This window comes from Martes martes, assembly GCF_963455335.1.
Source record: "Martes martes genome assembly, chromosome: 15".
In the NCBI taxonomy this organism is placed as follows: domain Eukaryota; kingdom Metazoa; phylum Chordata; class Mammalia; order Carnivora; family Mustelidae; genus Martes; species Martes martes.
In genome coordinates, this window is record NC_137903.1 from 52,656,580 (window position 1) to 52,684,229 (window position 27,650).

Sequence of the window (27,650 nt, forward strand, 5' to 3'; positions counted from 1 at the left end):
GTCTCTCTACTCTGGGAGGCAGGGATTTGCCCTGTGTTCTCTCCTTTCTCACAGATCCAAAAAGAGCTTTTGATTTTTCAGTTGTGTTTATTTATTGTTAGGTTGGCACGGTGACTTCCAAGCTTCTTACATGTGGAAAAGGAGGGAAACCAGAAATATCTCAATTTTTAAAATAAATTAATGATAAAGAAAAAACAGAGTGCTGAACTCTTCTGAGGTTCCAACAACTTCTAAGTGTAACTCATTTACAAAGCAGTTTTGCTGAAGTCACATTTATATTAGGGCATTATGTTTTATATAATTAAAAAATTATTTGGTATAGCAAAATTTAAGGCTGAATTGATTTTAGAATCTGTATATTCCTTCATTGAGCTACCAATAAAAAAAAAAAAGGTATAGTGAAGTTATCCTTCCCTTTTCGATCCTAATTTATTTCCATGTACTTTTTAAACTCCAGGTCAATTTCTTTAGAGCCAATTCACCTAATAATCAATCCCTCATATACAAGTTGCCTAAAACTCAATTTCCTTTGTTCTGTTTATGTATGTATTATCTAATTAGTCTGGGGGATAATTTAAGAATTTTTTCATCCAATTTATATAAGGGAGCTCCCATTTTTTATATTATTATATTTGAATTATTCAATATATCATGGATTTTATCGATTTTTGAACACTTTTAAAACTTTGATTCTAGGGGTGCCTGGGTGGCTCAGTGGGTTGGGCCGCTGCCTTTGGCTCAGGTCGTGATCCCGGGGTCCTGGGATCAAGTCCCACATCAGGCTCTCTTCTCTGCAGGGAACCTGCTTCTCCCCCTGCCCTCTCTCTCTGTCTGCCTCTCTGCCTACCTGTGATCTCTGTCTGTCAAATAAATAAATAAAATCTTAAAAAACAACAAAAACAACAACAACAAAACTTTGATTCTAGTCTTTAAAAGCCCTTTCTATAGAATTTTATGTTTCTAACAATATTTATCAATAGTATTCAAGACATGAACAGTAACTTGCTAAACAAGGTTATCTTGATAATATCACTAATATCCTTGTGCCTTATGCATAATCCAATGATATGTCATGAATTAGATGTTCTAAATAATAATAAAACCTATACATTTATTTGATTTGATAATAACCATCACTATATCAGTCTACCCATTGTCTTGCCTATATTTACAATTTTTTAAAAACTAAGTTTCCCTAACTTTATTTTTTTAAGATTCTATTCATTCATTTGACAGAGAGATAGAGACAGTGAGAGAGGGAACGTAAGCAGGGGAAATGGGAGAAGGAGAAGCAGTCTTCCCATTGAGCAGGGAGCCTGATGCAGGGCACGGTCCCAGGACCCCGGAACCATGACCCAAACCAAAGGCAGATGCTTAACATGGTTTTCATTTTAGTAAATGAAGGTCAAGAATTCCAAGTCTACAGTTAGAATGTCATCCTAGGGGTGCCTGGGTGGCTCAGTGGGTTAAGGCCTCTGCCTTCGGCTCAGGTCATGATCTCAGGGTCCTGGGATCGAGCCCTGCATCGGCCTCTCTGCTCGGCGGGGAGCCTGCTTCCTCCTCTATCTCTCTCTCTCTCTCTCTCTCTCTCTGCCTACTTGTGATCTCTGTCAAATAAATAAATAAAAATCTTTAGAATGTCATCCTAGAAGTTATTTAACATATCTCAGAGTCACAGCTAATCTGAGACTGTTGTCTCTAATACAAAAGGGTTTAATTTCTCATATTGCACAGACTCTGAAGATAAACAGAGATGTCTATTACAAGACATTTACAAGTACCTGCAAATCTCTTTCCCCACTCTGCTTGCTACTCATCCTTCAAAATTTAGGTCAAATGCCATTTCCTTCATGAAACCTTCCCAACCTCTCTTCCAGGCTATCACATACACATACCACCATTTTAACACTTACAAAATTACAATAATTTTTCCAACATGTTTTTCTTTTCCATTAGATCATGAGTATAAGAGCTAGAGAAAAAAAAATCCCATGGCTCGTTATGGTTCTAGCATTTAGACCAGTCACTGATATAGAGAAGGTTATTAAAAATAAAATGTTTGTTTAATAAATGAATAGATTTTTATATCACTGAATAAATTTTTAAGTTAAGGCTTTCGTTAATATTTCTCACACCATGACATTACTTAACAACTCAAGAAAATAGTGTGAAATTAGTGCTTAATAATTAGGTTTCATGCAAGGTTTTAAACATTCCGTTTTCATCTTTTTAACCTAAGCTGCAAAGAATATATAAATATTTAAATACAACTGATGATGAATCAGCAGCATCTAGGACTATACAAAAGTTTTAATTTCATTTCCCTCTTTTGTATTCATCTTCCTCTTTTTTAAACTCCTTGGCTTCTACACGTAGAAGGTTAAAAACACTTATTTTTAAATTTTATTTATTTATTTGTTAAAAGATTTTATTTATTTATTTGACAGACAGAGATCACAAGCAGGAAGAGAGGCAGGGAGAAAGAGAGGGAGAAGCAGGCTCCCCACTGAGCACAGAGCCCGATGTGGGGCTCGATCCCAGGACCCTGGGATCATGACCTGAGCTGAAAGCAGAGGCTTTAACCCACTGAGCCACCCAGGTACCCCAACACTTATTTTTTTTAAAAGGTATTATTCTTCACTACGCTTACACAGAAGCTTTGAGAAATTAAACTCTTATTTGGAGCAGCAATACCCTTAATTAAAAAAAAATAGTTAAAGTATTATAAAGCTGTGGCAAAACAGAGAGAATAGGCTAGGTCAGAGTACATCCACCCATAGCTGGGGACATCCTGGCTGAGGGGAGTAGAGCTTGGGCCTGGGCCTGGCAGCTTCACCACCCAGGATCTCCAGTACTCACCATTCCCTACCACTGGTGTCCCTCAGATCCACTGTGAGAACACGGTACATGTCTTAGCCTAGACATTCTGGCCACTGACATCACCTACTATCCGCAAAGGGATGCCATTCCATCAGGACCACAAGATCTCCAAGAAGGCCGTGTTCATGGCCAAGACCAAAGGGGTTGCCCTCAACCAGTTATCGTCGAAGGAGCTATGGGCCATTAGCCCAATGGACCATTATTCGTGGGCCACATGGGCTGCCTGTGGTACTACAGACGCAGCATGGAGCAGTATACTGCCTTGAGTGGCACAGTGGGCTCTAGTGTCGATAGGCAGATCAGCCCAGTATGAGCACTGCTGCAGGCCCAGCAGGCCTAGAGCCCCCCCAACCCCCGGTTCCAAATAAAGCGGGCCCAAGAGGGAAAAAAAATCATAAAAGCTATGCCATTTAGTAGACAAATGGCAATAATTAAAGGAGCTGTTAAAGAGGTACTACTTTTCCCATAATCTCAACCAATTAAGGAAAAGTACTTTCAGAAGTCCTAGGAACTTGCTTGTTTAAGAACAGATCACTTACAACCATCTCATCTGGTGGAAACCAACTACTAACTCTATCACCTTCTTTTGCTTGGCTACAGTTTTTAAGGAAAATACAAAGTTCCAGGTATATTTGTACTACAGAGTTTCTATTCCTAGAGACTTACCAAATGTGTTGGTGTGAGAAGTGAAGGATATGCAAGGAAATAAAACTTTTATTTTGTGTTTTGTCTGAGGACAAAGCTAGATTTCATAAATCAAACTCTCATGCTTTCTCAAACAGAAGACGAGCTAGAATATAGGAGCCGTTGTGTCTCCTATCTTCTCGTGGTGTCCACAGAGGCTAATAATGAGGTGCTACAATAAATCTATGTCCAGGCAAGTATGTAACTGTCTGAATTTACTCTTAAACAAATGTCACTTTGGGTGATTTGTGGTCTCTATTCCTGCCACTGATATAAACCAGGGAGTGGTAAACTTTTTCCATAAGGGGCCAAATAGTAAATATTTGAGACTCTGGCAGCCATACAGAGTCTCTTTTCTTAGCTCATAGACTCTACAAAAACAGGATTGCAGGTAAGATTTTACTCAGAGGCTGACTCCCCATACAGATACCTTTCAGAGAGGTATCTTTAAGATTATTCAATGTCAACCATGCTTTTGAGGAAAGGGTCAGAATGGGGCAGCAGGAAGGAGAGTGTAAAAAACAGTTTGGGGATATCGATAATATTGAAGCTCCATGAATGCCACTTTTAATACTCTAAGAACATTACCATAAAAAAGAATCAGAAGATGCCATTCTCTGGCAATCCTGTAGAAATTTTTCTTTACACTGGAAAGCAGTTTTTAAAACGTTAGTTCTTATTATAAAGTATTTATGAAAATAATTTTTAAATCTACAATAGAAAGTAAAAGTGCTGAATTATTTTAGCTCCAACATCTCTTCCAATTAAGAGACTATAAATTAAAAAAATGTTTTGGGGGGGGGTTTAAATAAAGCACTTGAGAAATTCTGCTGGGTATGAGTGCACATGAGTTGCATAATGTAAAGAATGTTTTCAGTGGCCAGACACACTAAATCCTGAAATCTTAAAGAAATGAGCCTGAACCTAAGTGAAAGATGAATTTCAAAGAAGTTGCAACTAGTTCTTAAAAAAAAAAAAAAGGGAGACTTCCTTTCTTTTTGACTCATCTCTAAATTTAAAACTAAGTCCAACCACAATCCATGTAGGTTCACTCTTGGTATCTCATGTCCTACACCAAAGCAAACACTGAAAAGCATTTAAACCAGTTCAGCAAACATCGGAAAGGGCACTGAACTTACTGCAAAAGACATCTTGAATTTACTTTCTAAATCAAGAAAAAATGTGAATGCAAAAGTTTATATCCCCTTTTCTCCCAGGAGTCTGAGTTTAACAAAGTCTAATAAAAATTAAAATGTATTTGTTATTACATGTTCATTTATGAATTTAAATAACATGACAAAAGATATAATGTCAGAGAGACTAAAAACCAGGGCAATTAAGAAAGATCAAGGTAGGGACAGTGTCCCACAAGCTGAGATAACGAAGAAAATAATCTCAAGCCCGTGACTAAATGTGTATATTCCTGTATTCTGATAACCAAAACCCTCAAAGAAACCCTATAAAAATTAGAGGTAAACAAACCTAATTCACTCATTTTAGTATTTCCATTTGTTTTGTATGCCGAATCTGCAAGAGAGAGAGCAAGAAAATGATTAGAGCTTAAAAGGAAATGCATCATATGGTACTTTACCACAGGTTCATCATCAAAACCTTAACAGATCTTTATCATTATAATACTTAAAATAACAGTTATCCATCCATCAAAAAAACCCCAAAAAACAAAACAAAACAAAAAAGCAACCCATCCTAACTTTTTCTTTTTTTTTTATTTCTTTTTTTTTAAAGATTTTATTTATTTATTTGACAGACAGATATCACAAGTAGGCAGAGAGGCAGGCAGAGAGAGAGGAGGAAGCAGGCTCTCCATGGAGCAGAGAGCCCCTATGCGGGGCTTGATCCCAGGGTCCTGGGATCATGACCTGAGCCGAAGGCAGAGGCTTTAACCCACTGAGCCACCCAGGTGCCCCCATCCTAACTTTTTCTTAAAGAAAAGGACTGAGGAGTAAAAACCTAATGTGAAGATAAGTAAGGTTCTTTTTTTAGTTACCATGATAAAGCACCCTTACTGACTAATAAACTCTGAAAATGAAGCAGAAGTAGACTGCTTGGAATGACTTTACTAGTTTTCTTTCATAGTCATGAAATCAACTTAAGGGCAACATTTTTAGAGGTCTTAGTCAAAAAGAAATATAAATGAGGCAAAAAAATTTTATAGCCCTGAGCTATAAAGCCTCAGTCTTGATTTTTTTAGTAGCATTATGCTGGGAAGAATAAAAAGTTCCCGATCCTAGTTTAAAATCATCATGCTAACAAAAAGAATCATAGCAACATTTAAGAACAACCTCTTAAAAAGAATGAGGAAGCCCTTTATATATGTAAATGGAAAGTAAGTAAAAATAAAAACAGACAATAGGAAGATGCATAAGAGTGTTTACTGGGCTAACATTTGTGTTAAGAAAGAGGAAAAATATCATTAATACATGAATTTCCTTGTATCTCCATAAAATATCTCTAAAAAAGACCTAAGAAACTGAAAACATTGGTTGCCTCTGATGAGGAGACTTAGTAGGTAAAGGGCAAAGAGGGTAGGGAGACTTTTCATCGTACATTTTAATAACTTTAAAATTTTGAACCATATGAATATATGTACTAACCTATTTAAAAATAAAACTATATTTATAAAACAGTTAAACCAACAGACAAAACAATCTCTTACCAGATCTTGGATTTCTTAGAGGGGGTCTACGCAGGCTGATTATAGGATCTTCACTCACCACTAATATAGAAGAAAAAGCATTTAAAAAAATATGAAATGTCAAACATACAAATTTATCATACTATCATCTGTTTATTCCACAAAGGTTTTTCTGAGCCTTTCATTATGTTAAGTACGGGAATATAATAGTGAACATAGACAAGTTTCCTGCCATAAAAATTTTATGAACATGATGGAAAAATAAGCAGTTTTCCTGAACAGACCACATTTATATAAAAAGAAAAGAATACCAAATAAAACTCTTCTAATAGTTCCAATTAAGAACCAAAATTTGCACAGCAACAGCAACTCAATTATTTATTCCATTTGGGGCTTATCCTCATTAGGGATTATTCCTGGCAATTTTAATTTTTGGGTTAACTTCCTTAGAGTTCATATAGTCCCTCCAACTTTTAACCTTGGGTGTACTCAAGAAATTCAAGCTCTAATTTTAAATGAAATGTTAATCCAGCCAGGGTTGGTTTCAGACTGTCTAAGGTTCAATGGCATAGGGTTTATGGAGAAGCCAATCCCATTAGATAAAATGTTAACCTAGCAAACCAAGGTGTGTTTTATCAGAGAGCCCTAAACAACGTAAACTAAAGTCTAATATATATCTAAATTTGGATTATAATACATTTGTTTCATTTGTCTCTGTAAAAAGCATTGTTTGTCTCAGTATAATTGTGAAAACCATTCTGAACTGGATATCACTGGTCCCCTCCGTTACACTAACTGCCTGTATTTGTTTAGACAAAACTGACTTAACCCAATTTCCCCTTTAAAGTATCTAGAAGAGAAATTCTGAAGGGTCAGCTGCTCGTTTGTTCAAAAAATATTTACTGAGCATGTTTCTATGCATCTTAAAGACAGAGATGTAGAGAAGTGATTAAACTGATTTTACGTAGCTCAAAAAAGGCAGAACTAAGATCAATAAGAGAAAGTTACAACAAAGTAGATTTTAGTTCATTACTTAAATAAATTATTGCTGTTGTCTCCAAAACAGAACAGATAGTGAGGCAATGATTTCTACTTCAGTGAAAATGATCAGGGACTATACGTACGGATGCTGACAACCTGCACTGATACAAACTTTGAGTAGATGACTTCCCTCAATCTTCCAGCTTTAGGATTTTATGAACCATCTACCTTAGTTGCTAGCGCTTCACACATCAGGTATTGGAACTTAAAGAAGTAGCTTTAAAAATAAATCCTGTACACGTTCATAATCATTACAACTTTCCTCTTTTCCTCTTCCGTATTCCCACCCTTTTCAGGTTTAAAACCTAAAGATCAATTTAATCTACAGACATCAATTACTATTTCAGTTCCATCTTTTAAGAAGCAATTTTCCTATGCTCTATGATATACATAGCCTTATATAAGATACTTAAAGGAGAAAGAGTACCAAAGAGATGAATTAGAGAATAAAATAGCAAGTATCCTTCTTTTGTAGCAATCTTCGTCCCTTGACTGCTTTTGCTCACCACTGCACCCCCAGCACCTAGCATGGGGACTGGCATAAAGCAGGTGCTCAATAAATAGCTGAAGAATGAAAGAATGTTCCAAAGAATCAAATGTTCAGCACCCAAAGAATCAAATGTTTGTGACAAAATAGTAGGCATTAAGAAAAACTTATCTATGATTATTTAGCTAGAAACCACAACTGTTAGAACAAAAATATCTATTTAACTGTAGGAAAAACAAATGAAATTCTAATATAATTTCACACTGTAACGCCAGCTTCATGATTTCCAGAAAAGAATGAATCTGATTACAGAACAGTTATATAAGTATACATGGACTAACCTGAATGAACAACCCAATGGCTATTTTAATGTGAAAATAAATCAATTCTGGAACTTCAAACAATAAGAAGAGTTCAAACTGTATACCTATTCTAAATTAATATAATCGATGTTTACCATGACTTACAAAAACAGGATGACAAACGATGTAGTTGTCTTTATTTGGCTGCTTTAGAAGGTTGCCCCTTGGTTTAAGTCTTTAGTCTTTTTTTTTTTTTTTAAAGATTTATTTATTTATTTGAGAGAGGAGGAGGGAGAGAGCATGCATGTGTGCACATGTGGGAAGAGATGGGGGGAATCTTTAAGCAGCAGGGAGCCCTATGCGGGGCTTGATCTCACCACTCAAAAGATCATGACCCAAGCTGAAACCAAGATTGGGCGCTTAACTGACTGAGCCACCCAGGCGCCCCTCAAAGCATTTTCCTAAGAGAGTTTATAATCTTAACATAGTAACATAGGCATTAAATATGAAGGGTATGTTTATTTGGAACTAAATTTGAACCTTATTCTAAATTGAGAACAGAATAAATTATAAAGCATAATCTTTTAAAGATTTATTTATTTATTTATTTGAGAGAGAGAAAGTGTGTGCATGCATAGGAGGGGGAGCAGAGGAAGAGGGAGAGACTCTCAAGCAGACTCCACGCTGAGTGTGGAGCCTTATGTGGGGCTCAATCCCAAGACCCTGAGATCATGACCTGAGCTAAAATCAAGAGTCTGATGCTCAACTGACTTAGCCACCCAGGCACCCCAAAGCATTATCTTATCAGAGCAATGGATAAGGAAACAAGTCAAGATATGAGTTTAAAAAAAAAAAAAAAAAGGGTCAGGGATGGTCAATTTCATAGTCACCATTATTTATGGTTGTGGGACTTTTCCTGATTATCAAAAAAAGCAAACTGAAAATAAATGGAACTAAAAACCAAAGGATACTAAACATTAATAACTGAACTAAATCCTTTCCCCTGCTTTTTAAAATAGTTTAAACAGTTTTTTAAAACTCAAGTAGACTATCAATGTAGCCCACTTCTATGTTACATTGATGCTAAGACACAAATATTCTTACACTTTAACATCTCTGAGATTGGGAGGCATCATACCATCTATGACATATTAGGAGTTTAACTGGCAGCATTTCTTCCTTCTAGGTGGTACATAAAACAATGATATGAATCTTACAACTGATGACATTTTAGATTTGATGAAATATTGACCATATCATGTCATCATTTTATCATCCAGACTATGTAATCCATTTTATTTTATTTTGTTTATTTTTTTATTAAGTAGGCACCATGCCCAGCATGGGGCTTAAATTCACAACCCTGAGATCAAGAGTCCCATGCTTTACTGACTGAGCCAGCCAGGCACCCCCCAGTTAATCCATTTTAAATGGAAAGTAGTGCGACATATTCATGCAAGATACACTTAATGAACTTACAGAGGAGAGTGACAATGAGGTACTTGGAAGAAAATGAAAAGGCTTTGGAGAAGACAAACCTGAGCATGAATTTTGGTTCCACCATACATCATGTAATTGTAGGGCTGAGTCTTAGCTTCTCTGAGCTCCGGTTCCCTCACCTATAAAATGGGTACCTCTACCCTGCAGAGTTATGTGAATGAATGACCATATGCAAAGTGGCTGGTAATTAGTATCCATCCCATCTTTTCTTGACATATGCCTGTATGGTTTAATCCAAGAAACAATCTATAGAGAAGATTCGCTGAACCTCTGAGTTAAGGTATGATTTTTGGGATCCTTGATGAACCAGGCTATAATGTGTACATACAAAGAAGCTAGCAGATATGGCAACAAACAAAATCACTTTTCTTACCTGGAATTTCTTGTGCTCTCTGGATAGTTTTCTTTGGGACTGTCTGGCTTAAAATAGTTTGTGAAGATGGTTCATCCTCTAAAAACAGACATGACATTTGTCAATATTCAGAACATATGACGTGGGTAGAGATTACGCAATATATAGCACTATATAAGCAGAAATGCAAGTAATTCATTTCTTTAGAAATGTGTAATTAGATCTACCAAAACAAAAGAATTCCGGTATAACTACTCTTTAACGCAGCATAAAAATAAACTATTCAGCTCTGATGCTTTACAAAAAAGGTATATTAATTTAGAAATATAAAAGATGGGCCAGAGTTTCAGAAATGATCTGGAAGAAAGCAGAAGTGTGAAGAATGTTTAGATCCTCATAGATAGACTAAAATAGAAATAAATCCTTTATGTATTAAAAAAAAAGTTAGCTTGTACAACTGCACTAGGCTCTGCGGCAGAGTCAATACAATGTAACCTATTTATTGCCTGCCCGGTGCAAAGTGCAAAGCGGTCTTCAGATATTGAAGGAGATAAAATTAACTTCAAAGATGATGGGATCGTTGTCTTCAGGAAGTTTCTAATCTTGAAAGAGAGATAAAACTAAGTGGGCTAAACTGTCTTGAGTAGCTACACCCAACAACAGCTTACATCTCTTTAACGTAAAGTTTTCAAAATCAACGCATCTTCAAAATGTGTCCGCACTTCATGGATCAGGAGGTACAAGCGTTTCTAGTACTCCGCTGTGAGCTGACAATCCACCTCCTCTTCGTATCTGGCAATGGGCTACCACTAACTATGTAATTCCATTGTGATTCAAACCCTGGGAATTTTAGCTCATAGGTGACCTTACAGGGGGCCAACACCAAACTTCACCTGTGACTCAGTGTTAGATGGGGGAAGAGGTGGTGGCTGGGAGAGGATGGCTTAAGGGAACAGCTTGCCTTGTGACTTACCTAAAACCATACACTCGCTTTGCCAACAACCTTGCTGCCCATTTAGAGGAAAACTAAGAATTTCGTTTTGTCGAGCTACTTAATCAATGAGATTACATCGAGGGCCCCCAACGCGGTGCATTTTTGCAGAGACCACCATACTTGAGAAAGAGTTCAAGTTTATCAGGCATTAGGGATCTAGTTCCGTATAACTGCCTTAACCCACCTCGGTGTAAGTGTTTGGGGGGGGGGTCCTCCAGTCCATTCACCCACTACGCTATCCCTCGAAACGCCCACTGACCAAATTTCCCCTCTCTCTCCCCCGACCTGGGTGGCGATGAGGAAGGACTGGAGGGTCACATCAGCACCGTAACTCTCGGCTGGGGACTTCTGGCCTCTGAGAGAGGAAATGGAAGTGGCTTTGCTAGCTAGCAACATCCGCAGGACAGAGGGAACCGAAGTGAAACCGAGCCTGAAGTGCCCCGCCGTCCCGCCCGCCCCCCAACCCGCCGTCCCCCGTCCCCCCGTGAAGGCCTGCAGAAAGAGGCAATTCGGAGCCCCCAAGGTCGATGCCCAGGGATGCGCACAGCTGCCCGCTCAGGTCGCTCCGCCCGACCGCCTTTCCAAGCCTCCCGCCGTCGCCTCTCCCCCGCCTGCGGTCGGGGCGGACCCCGCGTGGGGGCGACCGCCCATCCGCGCCGAGGAGCCACAGGAGCCCGGGCGGGCATGAGCTGCGCGGGGACGCACGCCCGCCCGGCACGCGCACACGCGCCGCTTGCACCCGCGCGCTGCGCTCGCTCCCCGGCTCGCGGCTGAGGCTGTTCCCTCCGGCGGCCTCACCTTCGGACGAATGAGAGTCCCGTAACCCTCTCCTGGTGGTAACCGGAGACGGCTGGAGCAGGGGCTGCGCTGACTGCTGCTGCTGCTGCTGGCGGATAGTCCTTCGCGTGTTCATCTCCTCGGCTCCCTGGCGTCGCGGCTGCCTCCGCTGCCGAGACCGAAGGTAGTAGGCGCTTTCTCTCACTTCCTCTTTTGCCGAATCAGGCCGGAACTCTTCTAGCGGGACTCGTCTTCTCGCCGGGGACTTTTCTTTGGCCGCCCGGGGCTCGAAGTCGCCGTACACTTCTGGCGGCTCCTCTGAGAACCTCACTTCCCGCCGGCCGTGGCGCGACGGCGAAGAAGTTCCGTACGCAGGCGCGTCACTGCCACCGCCATTTTGAGGGGCGAGCCCGCGTCTTCCCTCCCGTAGCGGGGCCCGAGGTGTGACGTACATCCCCCAACCTTCCCTCCCCGGCTCCGCCCGCCGCCCGTCGCCCGCCATAGTTGTTGACGTAGCTTGAGTCGATCGCGAAGGTGGTTTGGGGGTCCGTAGATTGTCCTGTCGTTGGTGGCGACGGCTTCTCGTGGTGTTGGGCGGTGGTCGCGGTGGTCAGGGAGGCAGTTGAGAGTCGCCGGGGCCGCCGCCTGCGTCGTCGCTGCTGTGCTGCAAACCCGCCTCTGGGCCCATGGTGTGTCCTGAGGGCTGTGGGAGAGGCAGTGCCTATGCCGGGTCAGCTGTTGCGGGTCACTCCCGCCTCCTGGCTGAAGGCACCAAAGAGGAGGAGAGGGAGGACGACGTCGCTGTCCTTGGCCTTGGGGGAGGGAGGGAGGGGACGACGAAGAAGGGACAACTGGCTGGGCAAATTGCCTTTCCTGAACGCAGCTGCTCGTGACAAGTGTTAACCGCACGCAGGAGACGCCGGTCCTGGCACCGGGTTCCGAGTCTCTGGGAAAGGCCGAGCGAAAGTCGGGTGCAGAAGTTTCTGTGCTCGCCCCCACGCTGTTGCGCAGTTTTCCTGGAACGTTTTTGATCGACTGCTGCCTTAGCCGTGCCTTTCCAAGTGTTTCTAGGAGGAGTAATGGTTTAAAGATACGTCGGCAAGTGCCGTCTTTTCTTGGAAAAATTTTCAGTTTTGAGCTCCTTAAGAAGGCAGCGAGTTTTAAATTTTAAGTCACCTGTTGAGAGTCCAAAATCGTATCTACAGGCGCACACACACTCGGGTGTATTTACATTTGCAGAATTTATGCAGTCTTCTTTCTGGCTTTCCTATAAAAGCTCTGTTCCGGTAGCACTGTTCAGAAACCCAATTGGTGCTGTGTTATGGACATTGAGAAATAAATATTCGGATTAAGTAAGAACAATATAATTTTAACTTGTGATCCGTTTTTATTTTGATTCTGGGTATGATGTGATCTACTGAATTTGGCTTAGGGTTTCCTGTATTTAGTTTACCGAGTAAGAGAATGTGGTAAGAGTTGCTTGTTTCCTCTCTTTATACCATGTCTATAGACGTGGATAATCTGCAGATATTTAGCCAAATTTAGACATAGAGAAGGTCAGTATTTGGGAGAAAGAGTAATGTTACCTCATACATACACACTTGTCTTCTTGGAGGGCTTTCTAGAATTGATTTTAGTGAGTAAAGAAGTTATGTAATTTCGGGGGCTCCTGCTTGGCTCAGTGGGTTAAGCCTATGACTTCAGCTCAGGTCATGATCTCAGGGTCTTGGGATCGAGTCCCGCATTGGGCTCTCTATTCAGCAGGGAGCCTGCTTCCCCTCTCTGCCTGTCTCTCAGCCTACTTGTGATCTCTCAAGTAATAAATAAATAAAATCTTTTTAAAATATTGTAATTTTGGGCACCAATTACAATGAATGATTCTGAAAACTTTGAAGGTGTTTATTTCAGGTATTTTAAGTAACCTTAGAATGCTTTTCAGCGACTCATTTGTTTAACTGGGCAAAAATTTCAACTTAATCTTCAGGTGTATTATGTTTTCACTAATAGTTCATAAGTTCGGCTTCAGATCTGGTTACATGCTTTAGAGTCACCTAGATTTTAGCCTGTCCGGAGCTTAGTTTAGTTTTGTTTGCAATATACAACATAGCCAAAGAAATTGGAGGAAGAGTAACAAAGGAAGTGCTACTTATTTTTTAATCTTTTAAGGGAAGGTTGAAAGTGTATTCTCCTTTGTCAGCTTGGATTAAATGATACAGTATTTGGAAAATTTGTGGGACTTAATTCCTCTCTGATAAAATGCTGAAAAGATTGATACTTGGTAATACCTGGCTTTTATTTAAGTAATGATTTCTCTATAAGATGCCTATTATATTGCTCATTATTAACATAGTAAAAGTTCCATAATGTAATTATTAAATAATATAAAACTTTATAGTATTAATATACAAAATTCGTATTATGAACATTAATGCATAGTAAGTACCTCTTAAAAACACTTACCAGTACAGTTTGTTTTTTTTTTAAAGATTTTGTTTATTTATTTGTCAGAGAGAGCACAAGCAGGCAGAGTGGCAGGCAGAGGCAGAGAGAGAAGCAGGCTCCCCACTGAGCAAGGAGCCCGACGCGGGACTGGATCCCAGAACTCTGGGATCATGGCCTGAGCCGAAGGCAGCGGCTCAACCCTCTGAACCACCCAGGTGTCCCACCAGTACAGTTTCTTTTTTTTTTTTTTTAAAGATTTTATTTATTTATTTGACAGATAGAGATCGCAAGTAGGCAGAGAGAGAGGAGGAAGCAGGTTCCCCGCTGAGCAGAGAGCCCGATGTGGGGCTCGATTCCAGAACTCTGGGATCATGACCTGAGCCGGAGGCAGAGGCTTTAACCCACTGAGCCACCCAGGTGCCCCCCACCAGTACAGTTTCTATGTAGGAACTGGGACACAGCCTTTTAAACTTAGGTTTGGGGACATATTAAGAAAGAAAGGATGAGAGATTCTATATGTTACTGAACAATCAAAGAAGATCTTCATATTATTGAGTAATCAGTACTGTGTTACACTAGATGCTTGTAAAGGCTTAGGAAAGAAACTAATGGCTTTGGCTTTCCAAAGAAACAAATAGGGAATCATAAAATCACAGGTATGGTAACTTTGATGATAACACATATATTTGCTTAGGATTTTCTCTCTTTTGTCTAGGTAACGATATGTATTCCTAGCTCTGCCATACCTGCCTCCCACACCTAGCAACCTTACAAATACCAGCTTTCGTCACTAACTGTGAGGTAGAGCTAAACTCTTGTCAAACCAGATTTGCTGCTGTAGATATTTTCCAAACTACAAGGCTGGCCCATAAGAAGTGACATTAGAGGCAGTAGATTCATAGCCAATAGTGTAAGGGACTTGCTGGGTCACCAATCCCAAGATGGAACCTGAGCTCTGGAGGTTAGACATTTACTTCCGGAATTTAAGATATATAGAGGAATTCAGTGGATCACAAGAGAAGACAGGTAAGAGAAGAAATGATTATAACAAGGAATTTAATTTGCATATTTATCAAACATCTGTATTGCCACAGAATAGATGTTTGGTAAATGTATGGGTTAAATTAATGTGTATTCTTTATCCTTAGGGAATTTGCCATTTATTTGGAGAAAGACATACACAAAAAATTATAATTCAAATTAAATGACTGGCATTAATTTATATGCCTAGGTCTAGAAGTCTAGTGTTGTTGACACTGGATTTCTAAAGCAGCTGTTCTAAAAGAAACATTTTAAAATAATGTAATTTTTGTACAAGAGTTTTTTGTTTAAGGTAAGCAGAAATCCAGTTATTTACTGAGAAAGCATCTATCAGTTCTTTGCTCATAATCACATTTCTGGTCAGTAGGGAAAGAACTTTGTATCTTAGTAGAAAAGCAACATTGTTAAAAGTTAAAGATTAAAATACTGAGAAAGTAAACTAAAGAAATAGTAGCTTACTCCATTTATTCCCCATTCTCACAAGTAAAAGGAAAAATATTTTAAAGACCATTAATACAAACGAAAGTGTCTAGCTGGAAATGTTATACTGAAATTTAAAAAAGTTAAACGAAGTAAGTGGGATATAATACTTATTCTTTGTTGAATTAGAAATTGCAGCATCTAGGAGTGTTCCCAAGTCACAGTGTTTCTGTGATTTCCGCAGAAAGAATGAGAGATGAAGGCACCCCAAATCACCACTACATTAAGAATCATTAACCAAATATTTTGAGCTTCTGCTCTGTACTAGACAAACCCTGCTGTAGGTTCTGGGGATAAAGCAGTGAAAGCCTAGACTAAAATACAACCAACCCTGTGTTGGAATTTATATTCTATGGGAGTCAGATAAAAATCAAAGTAAGTAAAATAGTGTCTTGGTCGGAAATGTTACGAGGAAAAAATAAGGAAGAGTAAGCTTTAAGAGGGATTTTTTTCTGCGTTGTTTTGAATTGGAGTTGATCAAGAACAGGAATTTTAGACTTCCTTGGCTGCCCCTGGCTGATCATGTGTTCTAGCGTAAATTCCTTGCTGTCTCTCAATCTTAACATTTATATAATTAATAATAAATAGCTATTAAAATAATAGCTATTTTTAAAAATTTATTTACTACTATCATTTAGCAAATACCGTTACGTTCATTAATTAGCACGTTTGCTCACTATAACCTTATGAGGTATGTATGTAAGAGCCTTGCCCCCATTTGACACAAGCAAACTGAGGTTTGGATTAAGCAACTCGTTTGCGGACACACACCTAGTAGAGGTTCCAAGTCACGTCTGACTGGTGCTTGCCATTACTGGGTAGTGCCCCTCACAGAGTTGGTGCCATGAGTTGTTCCAGCCTGTAAATTTATAAGGGCTAGAGTTTGTGGTTGTCTTGCAGAGATGGGTGCCTTCCTGTGGGATTGCGGGGGACCTGGTCCCGGGAGACTCTGTGGGGCGCACTCGCCACGCCTCTCGCCCGGGCTTTGGCAGGTGGGGGGAGAATGGAGGAAGGCGGGTGCGTCCTGAGAAGGAGGAGGGGCGGGCCGACTACCAGTCCCAGCATTCCGCGGGCTCCTCCCTTCCCCACGGAGGTCGTGTCACGTGGACAGGGGCTGGGACGACGTTCTGATCCGCCGCGTCCGAGGAGGGGTGCAGCCCGGCGGCGTCGTGGAGCGGAAAGAACACCCGAAGGGCTCCCCTGACGCTGACAGTTCACAGTTTAAGACCCTGCTAGAATTTGTAAGTAAGTAAAATGTATATACAACTTTTCGGTGTGCTAATATTTGATCTGATATCTTCTTTGAAGAGGTTTTTCTGAAATAATCCCTCCCCACCCCCACCTCCGTACTGCAAAAAACCGTAAGCGGAGCAGTTTGGGGGCATATTTTTGTTTTGGAGTAAAGAGAAATCAGATCTTACAAACACTAAACAAATTGAGGTGGGAATAATTGTTTGGTTTGGACTTTGAGACGAGAAGTAGAATTCCTCTAAGTCTCAAAATATAAACGGGAAATCGGCCAGTGCAGGTGGAGATTACACTCTTTACCTGCATGCCTAACAGGGTCTCGTTATTCGTCATCTTTACCCTATAGAACAGTACTCTCCCCCCACCTTTTTTAGCCTTAATGGTGCTAAAAATGGCTAAGTTTGAAGTTTTGGTAAGAACCTACATTTATTATTTTGCTTACATATTACATATGTACATATATATTTTTTCTCAGTTGCATTTCATACCCGTTGTGAAAGTTTACCCCTTTTTCTTCCTTCTGGAAAGTGTATAGTGTTCTATTAGTTAGGCTTGTTAGACTTTCTCCATAGAGTTTTCTTAATCTGATTCTACATACTGCTTTTGTTTCAGTTTTACCTGTCTCTGACTTTTAAAACATTTTATTTTTGATCTGTATGAGAAACCCTTTACTTGTCCCTATTTTTTTTTTTTTTTAAGAATTAGGGCTGTTGGGCAGGGAAAAGATCTAGGGCCATGGAATCTATCCATATTTATCAGTTTTATTTTTTAAGTACATGATTAGCATATACATTTCATTTAATGAAAAAAAGGAATTTCATTGTTGAAGAACTAAAAATGTTCTTGGAAGCACCTGTGTGGATTACAACGGTTTGAAAAACTGGTATTTGCTACGGAAACTTTGAGATCCTCTCTCTCCTCAGTAATTTTTTTATTATGTTGAAGGCAGAGTCCACAACCTGATTACCAGTTTCACTGCTGGTTCATCACATAACCATGAGTGACTCACTTAAGTTCTATTTCACGTATCTTCCTTGCTACCATAGAGAAAATACTAGCCCGAGAGCTCCTGTAACTTACGAATAGAGTAACTTACAAATTTAGCTAATAATACTTGAGGATTTTGGAGTATTTTAGTAATATATTGTGTCTTGTATGTAATTCGTTTTTGCCTGAGACATTATTTTAAACTGTATACCATGGAACTCCACCTTTCTCTGAAGCTCCATTTGAATTTCCTGATGGGAAGTTTGCTCAGAGTAACCCTATCTGCTTTCTGTTTCTCATTTTGCATATAGAATTTGTGTTAAAATCTCATTAGTGTTTTACATCTTATGGCTACTATTGTGTCCCACAAGACATAAGTCCATATAGTGACTACACTTTTAAGTTTTGCACAGCAAATCAAGCTTTTTTTTTTTTTTTAAGATTTTATTTATTTATTTGACAGAGATCACAAGTAGGCAGAGAGGCAGGCAGAGAGAGAGGGAGAAGCAGGCTCCCCACCGAGCAGAGAGCCCGATGCGGGGCTAGATCCCAGGGCCCTGGGATCATGACCTGAGCCGAAGGCAGAGGCTTAACCCACTAAGCCACCCAGGTGCCCCTGTAGTAATTACTGCAGACAAAATTCACTTATAATGCTAGTGGATGGAAGTTTGAGGAAAATCAGGATATTTGTTCTGAAAAACCCTCTCAAGATAATTACAGCTGTAAAGGAAAAGTAGTAACTTGGCATTGGAGATACCATATTAACCCAATGATTGAAGTTAACATCACCAGTAGTAGGACATGGACATCATGAACTCCATGATATGATGCAATTAGAAGGATACAACATCATTTCCTTGGTGATAGTGCTGCCAAAAATGCATAAGAAATGTCACGAGAAAACATTATACAAACCCAAATTGAGGATCATTCTACAAAATAAGTGACAGTTACTTTTCAGAAGTGTCAAGGTCACAAAGACTAAGTAAGTTCACAAAAGACAAAAGAAACTGTAAAGACTAAGAGACTGTCACAGTTTAGAGATTCAGGAGAATTAACAACTAAATGTGATATGAGATCCCAGATAGGATCTGGAACAGAGAAAGGACATTAATGGAGAAACTGGTGAAATTTGAAAAGTCTGTAGTTCAGTTAACTGATTTGTACCAATGTTAGTTTCTTGGTTTTTTTATTTAAGGTTTTAGTTTTTTTATGGGAGAATAATACTGGCATATTATGACAATAAATATAGTCCAGAGGAGTGGGCAAGACTTAGAAATTTAGTTTTAAACACAGACACAAATAGCATACATATAAGTATAGAAATACCTGAACTTGGTGCTAGGTCCCACTATTGGAAGTTGTGTATTAACCTTAAAGATTTTACTACTGGTGGGGCACCTGGGTGGCTCAGTGGGTTAAAGCCGCTGCCTTTGGCTCAGGTCATGATCTCAGGGTCCTGGGATCGAGTCCCGCATCGGGCTCTCTGCTCACTGGGGAGTCTGCTTCCTCCTCTCTCTCTGCCTGCCTCTCCACCTACTTGTGATCTCTCTCTGTCAAATAAATAAATAAAATCTTTAAAAAAAAAAAAGATTTTACTACTGGTGTTTGAATTTGAACCATGACTTTTGGGCCATTAGGGCAAGGTCCATTGAAGTGTACGCATGAATGTCTAAAGCAGCTGTTCTGTTTTAGGGTATGTTAGCAGGCCACACATACACCTGTTTTGTCTGTCAGTTGCTGGAGTGAGAGGCAGCTGTTTTCTAACTCAGGATCGTTTTTTTGTTTGTTTGTTTGACTCATGTGTTCTTTGTAAGAGGGAACAGTGTTATGTGGTAAGTTGTGCTGAAGGATTGTCATCCATATGTCTTTTCTCACTGATTCCAACACTGCCAAATTAGAAATAGTTTCTCACAAAACAGTCTGAAGACTTTCTGAGGAGCATTTATTTTCATGATATATTTAACACAATTATTTTAGATTATGAGAATTTAAAAAGAAGATTCCTGTTTATCCCCATACTCCTTAATCTCCTGCCTATAAATTCCAAACTACTTAGAAAATATGAAACTTGAATGGTTTGACTTTGTGTATGAAACTTATCAGAGAAATTGTCTCATATAAAAAAGAGGTATTTTTTATAATTGGTTAACCTTAGTATATAATACTCCATGGAAGAAAATAATTAAAATGGGAACTCACGGTTTAAAGCATTTATATTTTCTCTGTATATCTGTCTTCTGATTTTATGTATTATATAAAGAGTTAGTGGAGGCTGAATTCTAAGGAATATGTTTGCCTGCAGAAGTCGTCCCAATCCTGACTCAGTCTGAGACTTACATTATCCTACCATAAAAAGAACAAGAGAATTTTTGTCTGACAAAGGCAGATTTGAACTTGCTTACTAACATCCATTCAGGAAATAGCAAAGAATGAAATAGAGTATTTAGAGAAGATAAATATTTAATGTGTATTAAGCTGCCGTTATTAGTAGATACAGATTTCAGTGGGTTAGAATTGCATTTTCATTTTGCAGTTAAAGTGCTATTTTCTAACTTGTCTCCAAAGTTTCAGGAAGAATCTTAAATTTACTGTAGTTCTTACACACAGAAAAACCGGATTTTTGTTTTCCTCTTGTATAGCATTTGTGCAGTGGAGAAACTCTTTAAACTTTGGTTTTTACCCACTGTTGCTGGTTAAAAGGTTTGAAAACCTTGCTTCTTCTGTGGGGCTTCCAGAATTTCCTATGAACTCTACATGCAGTCTGAAGACTTTTAACCTTTACCCAAAGCATTGTTTCCAGTCTGGATTCCCTGGACATCTGGAAGTCCTGTAAGATTTTTCTTTATATATATAGCCATAGTACTTGGCATTGAGCCAACTACATGGTTAGTTTCCTCAGTAACTTAAACAATTATGTTTAATAATCAGTAGAGAAATGGTGATTGTCAAGGTATTTTCAGCTTTTCTACAAGCCAAATAGTAATCATTTATTTACTTTAAATCAACTACTTTTAACATAAGCTAACAACAAGTTGAGGAAGGAAACAAATCCAGAATATCTAAATCTTTCCAACTTTATGATAGAGGCATTTTGAATATTTATCTGCAATTTAAAATACTGAAAATTTCTAAACTAGGGCTAGTAACAATAATTATCTTCTTTGAAGTTTTGATTGGCAGATTGACATTGGCAGACATCTGATTAATAAAAAAAATGAGAAAATGAAATCATTGGAAGAATGCTCATTGTTTAGACATCCTTCCAAAATGAGATCTGAGGAGGGATGTGCTGGAATAAAAATTACATTTGGTAGTAAAATGATTAGGAACCATTAACAACCTAATGGTTTTTGGGAGTTTAAAAGTATCTATTCTCGGGGCGCCTGGGTGGCTCAGTGGGTTAAAGCCTCTGCCTTCGCCTCGGGTCATGATCCTGGGGTCCTGGGATCGAGCCCCGCATGGGGCTCTCTGCTCAGCAGGGAGCCTGTTTCCTCCTCTCTTTCTCTGCATGTCTCTCTGCCTACTTGTGATCTCTGTCCAATAAATAAATAAAATCTTTTAAAAAAAGTATCTATTCTCTTTCCAGAAAAAAAGCACAAGTGTACATAAAAAATCCTGATGTAATTTCAAGGGATTCAGGACTCCCTAAACCTATCCTAGATGTTTTTGTCTGGAAATGAAAAATTATGGTAGGTGATTTTCTCCACCTGCACCTCAGTACATACACACCATTGAAGAGTAGCAAAGAGTTTGTGAAGGGGTTTTTTAAAGCTTAACTGTTTCTGCTTCATAAAGGTCTTGGGGAAAAGGGAGGGAAAAAAATGAAAGAAGATGGGACCGGGGAGGGAAACGAATCTTAATCTCAGGAAACAAACTGAGGGTTGTGGGGGGGTTGGGGGTAGGGATAGGGTGGCTGGATGATGGACACTGGGGAGGGTATGTGCTATGGTGAGTGCTATGAATTGTGTAAGACTGGTGATTCATAGACCTGTACCCCTGAAGCAAATAATACATTATATGCTAATTAAAAAAATCAAATAAACATCATTTATGTAATTAAAAAAAAAAGGTAGTATCTTTGGTAAAAGATACGGGCTCTGGAACCAGTCTGCCTGGATTCAGATACTGATTGCTCTGCAGTGACCTGTGACCTTTGCAAGTTGCTCAGCCTCTGTTTCCTTAACTATAAAATTGATTATTGTAAGGATTACATGAGTTAATATATGTAAAGTGCTTAGAACGGGTAGTGATACTTGGTGTTAGTTATTGTTAGTAAGCTTTATTATCTCACAGACAAAGGATTACTGTGGAATACCGGGCTACGTGAGGTTCTCTGGGCTACAGCTTATTGGAGGAGAGTTCCTTTTTTCTAATTTAGCACAAAGGCACCATGTGAAAATCCTTGCACACAGATGCATGCTTTTATGGGAATATGCTTAGATGAGCTTTCTTTGCCATACCAGCATTAGGTAGGCTTCTTTTATTTCTATGAAGAGATAGTAGCTTACAATTTTATGAGAAAAATGAAGATCTATATCCTTCCTTTAAAAAAAAAAAAATTATTTGAGGGAGGGAGGGAGAAACAGGCTCCATCCCAGGACCTTGGGATCATGACCTGAGCTAAAGGCAGATGTTTAACAGACTAAGCCACCCAGGTGCCCACTTCTATATCCTTCTGTAGGCTTTTATCCTCTGGATGTTAGTTACCCTCTGGGCAAAGTAACTACTGCTGCTCTTCTTGTCCACAATGTGGAATTCTGGTTTTGCTAAATCTCTATTTCTAGCCCATTGCTATTTCCACTCTACTGTTTTTTAAAATTATAACATACTGAATAGAGATTCTATAAGCCATTACAACTTGTGATACAGTGAACCTCATACCTCCACTGAGTTAAAAAAATTATCTTTTTAAAAAAATTTTTATTTAAATTCAGTTAACTAACAGACAGTGTGTTATTAGTTTCAGAGGTGGAGTTTACTGATTCATCAGTCTCATATAACACCCAGTGCTCATTGTATCCCATGCCCTTCTTAATGTCCATCACCCAGTTACACCATCTGCCCATCCCCCCAAATTATTATCTTTGAAATGCTTTTAGTATGCCTTCCCCAGCCCTATCCCCTTTCCTCTCCCATCAAAGGTAATGGTCGTCCTTTGCTTATCCTTCATTCTTTTATAGTTTTATTGAATATTCCTAAATAATATATTGAAATTTAACGTAAATGCAAACTGTATAAGTGTGGGTGGGTGGAATGGGATGTTCTGCTACTTTTAATTTTTTTAACTTAATATTCTTGAGTTTCATCTGTGTCTGTATGTACAGAATTCCATTGTATAGCCATAATGAGGGTTTTTTGTCCTCATCACTGCAGTAAAGCAAGTATCTCAGTAAAGGGAGTCAAGTTGAAATACCTAAAAATTCTATTTACACTGTACTATAGTACATTAATTGTGCACTAGCATTGTGTTTTTTAAAAATGTATATACCTTAATTTAAAAAATAATTTATTGCTAAAAAAATGCTGACCGTTATTTGAGCTTTTAATGAGTCATAATCTTTTTGCTGGTGGAGGGTCTTAGCTTAATGTTGATAGCTACTGACTGTCCAGGGTGATGGTTGCTGAAGGCTGGGGGGGGGGGGCCTGTGGCAATTTCCTAAAATAAAACAACAGTGAAGTTTAGGGCATCAGTTGGGTCTTCCTTTTATGAATGATTTCCATATAGCGTGTGATTCTGTTTGACAGCACTTTACAGTAGAACTTCTTTACCCACAGTAGGACTTCTTTAAAATTGGACTCAATCCTCTTAAACCCGGCCACTGCTTTATCAACAAAGTTATGTAATACTCTATAACTTTTATTGTTGTCATTTCAACAGTCTTCACAGCATCTTCAAGAATAGATTCCATCTCAGGAAACTACTTTCTTTGCTCATCCATAAGAATCAACTTCACATCCATTGAAGTTCTGTCACGAAATTATAGCAATTCACTCACCTCGTCAGTTTGACTCCTAATTCTAGTTCTCTTGCAATTTCCATCGTATCTGCAGTTACTTCCTCCGACTGACGTTTTGAACCCCTCAGTCATCTATAAGGACTGGAATCCGTTTCTACCAGCATCCTGTTAATGTTGATTTCGGCCTTTTCCCGTCAATCAGGAATGTTTTTAATGGCATCTAAAATGGGGAATCATTTCCAGAAAGTTTTCGGTTTACTTTGCCGAGATCCATGAAAGGGACCCTTCTCCAGTGGCAGCCATAGCCATATTTCGGAAGTAATAAGACTTGAAAGTCTAAATTACTCCTTGATTCGTGGGCTGCAGAATGGACATTGTGTTAGCAGGCACAAAAGCAACGTTAATCTCCCTCCTTGTACATCTCCCTCAGAGGCCTTGGGTGACCAGGTGCATTGTTAAAGGAGCAGTAGTATTTTGAAAGAAATCTCTTTCTGAGCAGTAGGCCTCAACAGTGGGTTTAAAATATTCGGTAAACTATGTTGTAAACAGATGTGCTGTCATTCAGGCTTTGTTTTCCATTTCTGGAGCACAGGTGGAGTAGATACAGCATCATTCGTAAGGGCCTTGGGATTTTTGGAATGAGCAGTGGCTGCTTGCATTAGCTTCTAACTAGAGTCGCCTGTCCTTTAAAGCCAGGCATTGATTTCTTCTGTCTAGCTCTGAAGGTCCCAGATGGCATCTTATTCCAGTAGAAGGTTGCTTTAATCTACATTGCAAATCTGCTGTTAGTGTAACCACCTTCATTCAGTGAATTAGCTAGATCTTCCTGACCACGTGCTGCAGCTTCTCCAGCATGCTGTGTTACCGTGCGCTGTTACTATGTTACGGAGACAGCTTCTTTCTTTAAACCTCATGAACCAACCTGTGCTGGCTTCAGACTTCTGCTGTGCTTGCTCCGGTCTCTCAGACTGCGTAGAATTCAAGAGAGAATTTTGCTCTGGATTAGGTTTTGGCTTAAGGGAATGTTGTGGCTGGTTTGATCTTCAAACCAAACCATTCAAACTTTCCCCATATCAGCAAGAAGGTTGTTTCACTTTGTTATCATTTGTGTGTTCACTGGAGCAGCCCTTTTAATTTCCCTCAAGAACTTTTCCTTCACATTCACAACTCAGCTCTTTGGGGCAATAAGTCTTGTTTTTCAGCCTATCAGCTTTGGACATGCTTTTCACACTAAGTGTAATCATTTCTAGCTTTTGATTTAAAGTGAGAGGCATGCAGCTCTTTCTCTGACTTGAACATTTAGGGCCCATTGTAGTGTTATTAATTGGCCTAATTTCAGTACTGTTGTGTCTCTGAATAGGGAGGCCCGAGGAGAGGGAGAGGGATGGGGGAACAGTGAGTCAGGGGAGCAAGCTAGTTAGTTAGTTAGTTAGTTAGGACACAAAAAACATTTATCAAGTTCACAGTCTTCTATGGGTATGGTCTCAGATACCCTAAGACAGTAACAGTCGTAACACCAAAGATCACTGATCATAGATTACCATAGCAAATATAATTAATAATGGCAAAGTTTGAAGTACTGTGAGAATTTCCAAAATGTAACACAGAGATACAAAGCAAGCAAATACTGTTGGAAAAATGGTACTGACAGACTTGGTGATGCAGGATTGCCACAAACCTTCATGTTTTGAAAATACAGTATCTGAGAAGCACAGTAAAGGAAAGTGCAATAAAACGAGATATGCCTGTACCTCAATTTATTTATCCATTTTAGTGTTCATGGCCATTTTGGCTGTTTTGTTACTGCATGCGGTACTACCATGAATATTTTCATTCACATGTTTAAGCACAAATGTGCAAATTTTCTAGGGTATATACTTGAGTGGAATTACTGAGTTACAGGAAGCACGTATATGTTCAGCTTTACTAGATAATGCCAAATTAATTCCAAAAATGGTTGTACTAATTTATGCTTCTATGGTATAAGGATTCACATTATATTTTTTCATTCTTTTTATGTTTATTGGTCATGTACAACAGTAAATAAAGACAAAAAGCGCTATTCTCAAGGAGTGTGTATTTTGTAGAAACAAAGAGCTCAAATATTTAAAATATCAAAATGGAAAATACAAAGCGAGGAAAAGGGGATGTTATCTTGGCTGCTCTTGGCTGTATATGGGAATTAGAGATTAAGAGGATGAGGTACAACCAGGAAGCCCTGGGCTTCGTTTAGTGATCAGTATAAACAGAAATACAGTATGATGAGATTGTTCGGCCATAAGGGTAGTGAAGCTGTGAGTGGGGGTGGGAGTGAAGTTTGAGGATAACGCCGGGACCATTTTCAAGAGGCCCTCTTCACTCGTCCATTAGTGGTAAGGCTAGGAGTGAGCAGGAGGATGGTGGCAAGTAATCTTAATGTGAGCACTTAGTGCTTTGGGGTCCCCTTTTGACACTTGCCCATAGTGGTTTTTAGAGGACCAGGGGAAGGGGCTGTCTTGTCTGAAACATAAGGAACACTAGAATTCTCTTAATTGAGGAGTATTTGGAGCTCTAATGCTTTGTTGACTGTTGAAGTTGGAGAGATAAAAGTTGGGGGAAAGATGGGTTTATTCTGAGTATTTGGAGCTTTAGGGCTCCCGCCTGACACTGCCAGTGGAGATGTGGAATCCTGGGGGTGGTTTTGCCTGGAGTATATATAGCCCCAGTTGTCAGCCTTGTTAATTTTTGCCAGTCTGGTGGATGTGAAATAGTATCTTGTTGTGATTTCAATTGCATATCCCATTTTCACTCAAAAAATCCAAAATTCTTTATCTTTTCAACGTTAGACTTAGCCATATAACTTTACCACTAACTTTTATGTTGAACCCCATGGTTGTGTGGGTTTTATTCATCATCTGTCTGTGCCATGTACTAAACATGGAAGATTTCCCAGTTCAGCAACTGAAACTTTTATTGTGGTGGCTCGTGTCAGTAGGCCCTCAGGGAAATCTTTTATGCCCCATATAAGTATTGAGTCAGGAACCCTGCCACACCTTCTGTTAACTTTGCCTGAGGAGCTGAGTTGGTAGCCCACGCCCATACATTGTTATCTCACCTCCGAAAATACTTCAGTGCACCTTCACTGACTGCCTCAGCTCAGCCTGGGCTCTCATCAGAATAGGAGCTCTGTGTTGCTGCACTGTCAGAGGCTCTTTGGTTGCCTTTTAAACTTTCCATTTTAAAATCTGACAGTCACAGCTACTATTGATGGTCTGCAAGGAAAATGCTTTGACCACAACTGAGGCTGTCACTGCTCTGCTTTTCAGGCCAAATCTTTATACAGTTTTAGCACTCATGCCTTCCCCAGTGTCTCTACATGCTCTCACAGGATCAAGCCTCAGAATTCACAAAAAAAGAGCACTGGAGAAAAGCAAGGTTTATGTCGTTTTCTGATATGTAGCACTCCCTAGGTGGCTATGTAGTTGTTCATACATCTAGAACCCCACCTTTTTCTACTTGTTATATTAAGTGTCATGAAGGAGTATAAAAATGATAGCATCTGCAAATTCTGACTGATTTTCTAAATATTTTCCAAAAATTGCTCAGAACTGTTGCTCAAGATTATACCTTACTTGCTTTCTTAAATATATAATGTGCGTAAACCTATGAAGATAGATATGGGTAATGAGACATACCCCTCTTGGTTTCTTTTTTAGCCTTCAGAAAGATTTCCTCCCAACTTCCTACAGTTAGCTATTAAGAATATTTCCTGATGATTTTGTAAGCATTTTCCTGGATGGATTAAAGTATATTATAGAAAAGCTGTCACCATTGTTAATG

The 27,650-nt window shown here is 39.3% G+C and overlaps 2 protein-coding genes across 8 annotated transcripts in view; one reads left to right on the forward strand and one right to left on the reverse strand.

The window, feature by feature from the left end:
* Positions 1-12,436, reverse strand: part of TOR1AIP1 (torsin 1A interacting protein 1) — a 39,109-nt gene extending 26,673 nt beyond the window's left edge. For all 5 annotated transcript variants that reach the window (XM_080824587.1, XM_080824586.1, XM_080824585.1 and 2 more), the window contains exons 1-4: positions 11,695-12,436; positions 9,924-10,001; positions 6,242-6,301; positions 5,047-5,091 (exon numbers count right to left, since the gene is read on the reverse strand). In XM_080824587.1, the coding sequence (XP_080680713.1) occupies positions 5,047-5,091; positions 6,242-6,301; positions 9,924-10,001; positions 11,695-12,175 (664 nt within the window). In that variant the 5' untranslated portion in view covers positions 12,176-12,436. The remainder of the gene's footprint in view (positions 1-5,046; positions 5,092-6,241; positions 6,302-9,923; positions 10,002-11,694) is intronic.
* Positions 12,437-16,725: 4,289 nt separating this feature from the next.
* Positions 16,726-27,650, forward strand: part of LOC308355998 (torsin-1A-interacting protein 2-like) — a 34,175-nt gene continuing 23,250 nt past the window's right edge. The window contains exon 1 of one of the 3 annotated variants that reach the window (XM_080824589.1): positions 16,726-16,877. The gene's annotated coding sequence lies outside the window, so the exon portion shown is untranslated. Of the gene's footprint in view, positions 16,882-27,650 lie in introns of all 3 variants that reach the window. The other 2 variants (XM_080824590.1, XM_080824588.1) reach the window with 2 other exon arrangements.